The sequence below is a fragment of the Galeopterus variegatus genome, unplaced genomic scaffold, assembly GCF_000696425.1.
Source record: "Galeopterus variegatus unplaced genomic scaffold, G_variegatus-3.0.2 Scaffold1235, whole genome shotgun sequence".
Lineage (NCBI taxonomy): Eukaryota > Metazoa > Chordata > Mammalia > Dermoptera > Cynocephalidae > Galeopterus > Galeopterus variegatus.
The window spans coordinates 94,730-102,834 of NW_007727346.1; the positions used below are offsets into that span (position 1 = coordinate 94,730).

Below are 8,105 nucleotides of genomic sequence, written 5' to 3' on the forward strand. Positions count from 1 at the left end.
TTTTTTTTTTTCCTTTTTGTCTTTTTTCGTGTCCGGCAACGGATCGCAACCCTCAGTGTCGCGCCCGTACCGGACCGGGACCGGCAACGGGATCGCAACCCTCGGTGCTGCGCCCGCACCTCGCTCAGCCAGTGAGCGGGAACCAGTCTGTATATGGGATCCGAACCCTCGGCGGGAGCGCCACCACACTCCCAAGCGGCGCACTGTAGCAGTGCGCTACTGGGCCGGCCCTGGAGTCCACCTCTTAAACACCACCTGACTTTACATTACCTTAATTTGACAGCAGGAGCCACAGACCCAAAGAATTTAGACAATCTGTCCAGGATTACAAGAGTTTGGTGGTGGTGGGGGTGAGTCACCCTTTATATCCAGCGTTATGTTGTTTTACAATGTGAATGTTCTCAGAATGGATTTATCTGCCACTCTGAGTTCTTAATCTAACATTTTCCTTACAATAAAAAAATAGTTTATTATACTTAGAGAAGTAGGTAGTGTTAAAAAATAATACATATAGGCATTTAAAAATTTTCTTTGGCGGAATTTTATTTTAATAGCTGTTTGATTTCTATGATAATGCTGAATGTGAAGCCTACCTTTTTTTTTTTAACGCTTGTTGGTAACACTGTTTTTTTCATATTGAGAAATCTTGGGGGCTGTCTAGGGTGAACTTGGTATTTATGCTTGTTAACATTGTATTATCCAAGTGAGATTTTTTTTAAGTCTCTAATATTAAATAATGATTCATTCTTTATCATTAAGACAGATAGAAGAGGCAATTTTTGACAATGTAGTGAGCTCATTTTGCTGCCTTTTTTTTTAAAGCTTTATTTTGTCAAACCTAACAATAATTTCACAGGAGGAGAAAAATTAAAATTGCCTCTTTGACAACGTAATGATATTAGTTTTTCTTTCATAGAAATTAAACAAAGTAAAAACCCTTACAGTGACTTTCCAGGGGTCAGCTGTGTTTTTAGAAAAATGCCTAACACGCTCTCAAGGCTTTGTTTTCAAGATAAATCTTCTCATTCTGAAGCACTGAGTTTTGTGTTTTTTGAAGTGCAATATGAATAAGGGAGTCCATTTAATGAAATGCAAAGTTGGCTCATCTCTTTTCCTCTCCTCTCTCCTCCAGCTCTTTCTCTTTGTTGTCTGGAACTTTGAGCTCTACATGATACCGCTGGTTTTGTTGTTACTATTGACATGGAACTACTTCTTGATAATATCAGGAAAAGATAACAGGCAACGTGATACAGTAAGTCTCCACCTTCTTACTTGCATGTGTTTTTGTTCTTATTCCTAGTCCCTCTGATAAGATCAACGTAAACTTTGGTTTTTTTACAAATCAGAAATTCTGTCTATAAATACTCAGGTTTAGAGGAAAGTATTATCAGATCAAACTAACAACTCTTTGGTCCTAATAAAATGGAAAGTATTCTCTTATTTCTAACATTACGCATCTTGATAGAAACTAAAGCAGGGAGCACACCAAAGAATGAACCATGATTTTTAATCATAAGTGGTGTTACTCCAAATGATTGTTTTTTAAAACTCTCATTTGTTTTGGGCCGGCCCGTGGCTCTGTCGGGAGAGTGCGGTGCTGATAACACCAAGGCCGTGGGTTCGGATCCTATATAGGGATGGCCAGTTCACTCACTGGCTGAGCGTGGTACTGACAACACCAAGCCAAGGGTTAAGATCTCCTTACCAGTTATCTTTTTAAAAATAAATAAATAAATAAAAAATAAAACTCTCATTTGTTTTAATGAATCCTGAGTTAAGACGTAATGTCACCAAATTATTAATGACCAGACCAAACAAATATATTTTACTTAAGACAGTTCTCTGTACTTTGTCATTGGAAGGAAGAAAGGATTGATGGTTGTTGGCTTAGAAAAGTGCATAAAGTACTTTAATTCATTGAATGTTCACTGAACAGCAGCAAATATCCTTCTCTGTGTCAGCAGTGTATTGAGATACCAGCTCAGAATTAAAGTGGTTTCATTTAATCTAGGGAAAGTTATACTAAATCCACCTGCCCTCTTTGGTGTTTTTGAAAATTTTTAGCATGTGTGAGACAAACTTCTTCCTCTCTAAAAGAGTTTTTTAGACTAAGAAGCAGAAGGTAGCCACACTACAATCACATGTGCTGTTCTCCCACCAACCTTTGTCCCTCTTGGATTGTTTCAGTCACTACAGCTCTAGCAAACATACTTCAGAAGGCTTTCCCACATATAAATAAATGGTAGGGTGTCTTCTCCAAATATGACATTTGCAATTTGATAACTCAGTAGACAGCTGTTGAGAAGAATTTAAAGATTTGTCAAACATGACAATCTACTTGGTAGCTATATGTCCTCGTCAGATTACATAGTTTTTAAAAATTTCACCATTAAAGGTCTCCATTTGATTTAGAATCAGGACGTTTTGCCAATTACAGTGCCCATAATGATGCAGAGTTATTTGACCATCAGTTGAAAAATATTGTATATAATATTTTATATATGGAATATAATAGTAAGCATCATAATGGTCACACAGACATACCTGTGACATAAAAGAACTTCTTTTTAAATAACACAAGCAAAATACACTTCAAATAGCAACATAATCAAAATGTATTTCTTCAAAATAATTTTCTTTACCATTAAAGAAAAATCCTGATGCACAACCACCAAGTACATAACAAAGTTGCCAACAACACACCATGTTATATAACCCTATTATATTTCTGTCTCTCTCACTGGATTATAAATTCGAGGGAAGGGACTCCGTTCAGCTTTGTGTTTCTACTCTTTCCAGCATTTGCTTCACAAATTAGAGTGTTCAAAACATTTCTTGTAAAGTATATATAACCCTATTATATTTCTGTCTCTCTCACTGGATTATAAATTCGAGGGAAGGGACTCCATTCAGCTTTGTGTTTCTACTCTTTCCAGCATTTGCTTCACAAATTAGAGTGTTCAAAACATTTCTTGTAAAGTGTATCAATCCAAACATGAGATCACTAATAGAGATTTTAATGGTTACACAGTATCAACAGACATAAAGTTATTAGTATTATTGGCAAGGATTTTATGGATATGTATTTAAATTGCACACTGAGAGACAAGCCCCAAATGTGTAAGCATTGGTGTCATGGGGACTAATAGGTACTTTTGTCAATTATTCCAGGATGTTTTCTTTGAGAAAATAGGACTCTCTCAGACAATTGCTTTTTTGTCGCATTTATTTGAGGGAGATCATCGAGAGAGAATAATATCTGCTTTTCATTTAGTTGCCTTGAGACAAATTCACAAATAAGATTATTTGCAACTAAGAAAAAGTGGTAATTTAGTTTTAGTTTCTTAATCCTATGAGGGGACTTATCTTTAATATTTAGTCCTTGGTTTGAGTATTCTTAGTAAAAAGTTCCAAAATGGTAGACTTTACTTGTTATCTTCTCCAGAATATACCTGCTTTAGCTGGAAACTTCCACTCTTAGGAAGGAAATAGTATTACATAATGTATCCTTTTGTACTTAAAATTCCCTAAGACTTTTCAGAGCCTATTAAAAAATTACATATTGTATTATTTTCTACTGGCCTCTATTTTTTTCCAAAATATAACTCCAAAATTGTATTTACCAAATCTCTTCCTTTTAGGCACATCTCCTCTAACAGACTCCCCTTTTAGTCATGGACGATATTTTGTTCCCTGGCACTGCCCATTGTAAAATATTCTATAGTCTCTCATGGAATGCCAACTACACTTCATACCTCCCAGGAAGTGCCTTTTATTTGCCCAAAACACACATATCCACATATTCTGTTCTTTCCAGGAACCAGAGCAGCAATCATAACGTTTCATTCAGCTTCTTACTCACTGGCTCAGTGGAGGCCTTACCTAACTCTTAAATCCAATGTATCTAATTATGTGTTTTCTGGAGTACCCAGCTGTGCAGTTGAATTGGTTGCTCATTTTGAGAAGAAAACTGGATTATACTTTGTATATTTATACACACACACACACACACACACACATACATATTTAAGGGAAAGCGTTACACACACACACACACACACACACACACACACACACACACACACACACACATATACATATTTAAGGGAAAGCATTTGTATAGGGTGCCATGCTGTGACTAAGTGATCCTTCTGCATGGCACATAGCACTGGAAGAATGTTTTTCCTATGTCCTTATTGATATCACCAAAATATTTCAGAATCTTTCAGCATGTGTAGAAACTTTACTGGATCTTTGAGATGATTTAATCACCTGTTGGCTGATTCTAAACCAGGAAATTTTTGGTTTTATGAAAGGGACAGACAAAGAGAGAGAAAGAGAATTTTCTGCCATGAAAAAAAAAATCTGTACATTCAGCCGACAAAATTCAATTAGGATGAAAACTATAAAAGAAAAGCCAATCAAAATGACCTTCAGGTTTGTAAAGAAAAAGAGAGAAAAGGAAATAATATTTCTATGACATAAGAAGCTGAAAGAGAAAAGAAAATGAACACTGTGAAAGATGAAAATATGCATAAAAATTCTTCTTCAACATATTAGTTGATAATTGAGATTAACACCAAAATAGGAAAGGATTTCCTTGTGTGTTTGTTGTTTATTAAGGGGAGCCTTTTTCTTCTTGAAGACGCCAAGATCACAGGAGCTGAAACCCCCTACCTTTTCCCTACCATGGTGCCTGTTCTAGTTTAATGAGAAAAATGAGATGTAATCCTTGCCAAACAGTTTTGCTGCATTTAATGTTAAGGACAGGATAAATAAACAGCCCTTCCTGAGGCTAGCGCAGTAGACTCAGAGAGTGCACATGAGAAAGAGGTGTGGTTAAAAATGGTATTTCACTTCTGCTGTTTCCCAGTTGGACTTGTTAAAAATAAGCAGTCCTAGGTCTGAATCTACCTAGACTTGGACCATGACATTAAAATTTCTAGCATGAGAATTGTTAGGCCTTTCCAGATAAAACTGTTTAATACATGCTTCATTCAGAAATGTCCCTGGCATGAAAGGGATATAATGATAGGAATGTCATCCTTCTCTTGGTTTGAGCTGTCACTCCAAAACCTGGGGAAAATTCTCCTCTGCACTGCCTGTTAGGCTTGTACCAACTATCCAAATTACAGTTACTGTGAACAGAAATTGTAAGTTAAAGAGTAGATGCCAGGAAATGGTCTTTACTTTGGATTTAAAAACGACAGAACTCTCATTATACCCTGGGTGCTGTGTACATATTCATTATGTCATTTAGTCTTACCCCAGGAGAGCGAAGCTGATTGTGTCAGCCCAGCCATTGGGTTAGGTCTTCCTAAATAATGTGAAAGAGTAGATGCCAGGAAATGGTCTTTACTTTGGATTTAAAAACGACAGAACTCTCATTATATCCTGGGTGCTGTGTACATATTCATTATGTCATTTAGTCTTACCCCAGGAGAGCGAAGCTGATTGTGTCAGTCCAGCCATTGGGTTGGGTCTTCCTAAATAATGTGACCCCCCTCTGGTCCCTTGGTCTGTGGCAAGCAAGAAAACTTGCTCATAAGGAACAAGCATGGCTGCAAAAGCCCTTCCCTGAGGAAAGGGATAAGTCTCAGAGAATGAAGGAAATGGAGTGGCCAAGCAAATCGGGGGGCCTATTGCACACACTATAGGTACCACTGTTTATACTGGACAGGGAGACAGGGCCAGAGAGGTTAACTAACTTACCCAAAGGTGCACAGAAAATGGCAAGCCAGTATTAGACACAGATCAATCTGTCTAAAGTTTGCATTCCTAATCACCAATCACATTTCCCTTGGGGCCATACTTTGGGGCATTCCATCTCTCTCTGGGCACTGTTACAGCCCATGTACATGAGTTACAGAAAAGCCAGTAGCTCTAATTCTACCTTCAAGTAGACATATTGATTAAAAACACTCCTTTTCCCCACCCCACCCCCCATATCTTCCTTACTTCTCATTAAGAGAAAATGAGCAGATATTTATTAAGCAATTTCTATGTATCAGGTATCTTGCTAAGACTTTTAGAGAATTATCTTTTTTTATTCTTTACTGTAATTATATTAAGTAAATAGTTTTAAATGGTTTTATCCCCATTTTACAAATAAGGAAACTCAAAATCAAAGAGGATGAATAATGAACTTCATAGATGAAGGTGACGTGAACCCAGTTCTGCCCAGTTCTAAAGCCCCAGGCTGTTTCCATGGTACATACTTGGGCATGCCTTTCCCAAGGAACCACTTTTTCAGTGTCCAGAGCATTACATGGAATCCCAGGTGTCCCAAAATTCCTTCCTATGAGTTATTCAGTGACCTCTCAAGAATTGGTGCTGATCATCTGTTCTAGCCCAGGTGCCCCCAAATTTCAGGAGCATTTGTGACCTGGAGGACTGCCTTCCATTCACCCATGTGAGCTTGGGAGTAAATAAAAGCTGAGAATCTTTCACATTAGTGAAGAAAGACTGAATTTCTTTGACATACAAGAATTCTTCGAGCAGTGTTTTTTAATTACACTTTAAAATAACATTCACTTTTACTGTTATGATAATCCTCCTACATGACAATCTCAGTTACTTAATCAATGGTGGCATTAAAACACTGAAGAGGGGGGCAGATCAATGAAAGCATTCTCTGACTCATGATATGACAAATGACACAGATTTAGACAAAGGCTGCCTTGCTAAAATACTTTAGTAAATATTGAAATGTTGAGTTAGCTCCCCCTAATGACAAAGCACCAGGTTCTTATTTTCCCCTTCAGAATAGTACTGAATATTGTTTCTTGTTGGGTCTGTTGCAGTTAGGCCCAGAGGACTTATCTCTAGAAATAAAGCTTTTAAGTAGAAAATTTTATCTGCCACCATAACTGCTGTTGATTAGACAATTTGGGATGGCCCACCAAAGAAACATCTGATTGTTTGACCTGAGTTCCTATAAAGCAAACACATTTATTATTTTCTCAGCCAGTGCTCTCATTCCAAAGAGGTCTGTGGTGAAATATCTCAATATATGGAATATTGAATAAGTGAAATATTCCTAACAGAATCTACAGAGGCTGGCCAAAGTCTAGCTACGAGAAAAGAGGCCTCCATACACAAAGCACATTGAATGTACAGTTAGATCTTCTCTACTTCAATAAGGGTTTTATCACTCACTAAAGAAGCACAGACTATAAGACTCCTGTGTCTGCATCTTGGTACCAAAAAAGACCACAAACTTGGTGCTCTTAACAGAAGCAGCACTGAGTCATACAGCCTGTAAACACATCTAAAAATGGATGATCACTCTTTTCTTCCTCGTGATTATTTCAACGGCAATTTTCTCAATTTTTCAGAAGGTCACCAGCTTGCAAAAATCTGAGGAGGACCGTGAAAAGAACCAGACCTTTTAATTTTCCAGTGCAATCACTAGCATAAAGAAGTAGAAATCAACAGCCAATCCGATGACAGTAGAAAAGTTCATTTTTTATGACCCCTCTCAAAGCTGTTCACCAAAAGCTTAGCCTTGCTAGATAACCACTCACTGTACAGAGTGATGTCCCAACACATTGATGACCACCACCTCATCAGGCTCTAGACACGGACCAACAGGATTTCCACATTTTCTCCACTCATCCTGAGTCCTCTGCAATCACCACCACCACATGCTACCATCCCCTTCCTCTCAGTAAATGGTCAGGCCTTCTACTTTGCAGGTTTCAATCAGACTTCAGCCTGAAGCCCTGTGAATTTGTCCCCAAGTTAGGGTTGCCAGATTTAGCAAATAAAAACACAAATGCACAATTAAACTGGAATTTCATATAGCAACAGGACATACTTATTCTAAATAATATTCATCATTTATCTGAAATTTCAGTTTAACAGGATGTCCTATATTTATCTGGCAACTTTATCCCAATTGCACCTTGTATTCTTACCTCAAGACCTGCAGAAAAGGTGACCATTCTGAAATAAAATTCTAGTTGTGTCGTTGTGCTACTTTGGTGATTCTCCAAAATCATCAATCATGACATAGAAGACCTCTCATCAGCAGTCCCCACCCAAACCATAGCTTCAGTGTTATCTTTTCTGTATTCCAGCAGGATTGGGGGGGACGAGGGGGG

General features: G+C 37.7%; 1 protein-coding gene across 1 annotated transcript in view; it reads left to right on the forward strand.

The window, feature by feature from the left end:
* The window catches only part of MCTP1 (multiple C2 domains, transmembrane 1), a gene marked incomplete at its 5' end in the record, with an annotated part of 177,762 nt that overhangs the window by 88,688 nt on the left and 80,969 nt on the right, over positions 1-8,105 (forward strand). The window contains one exon of the mRNA XM_008575761.1: positions 1,133-1,252. Within this exon, the coding sequence (XP_008573983.1) occupies positions 1,133-1,252 (120 nt within the window). The remainder of the gene's footprint in view (positions 1-1,132; positions 1,253-8,105) is intronic.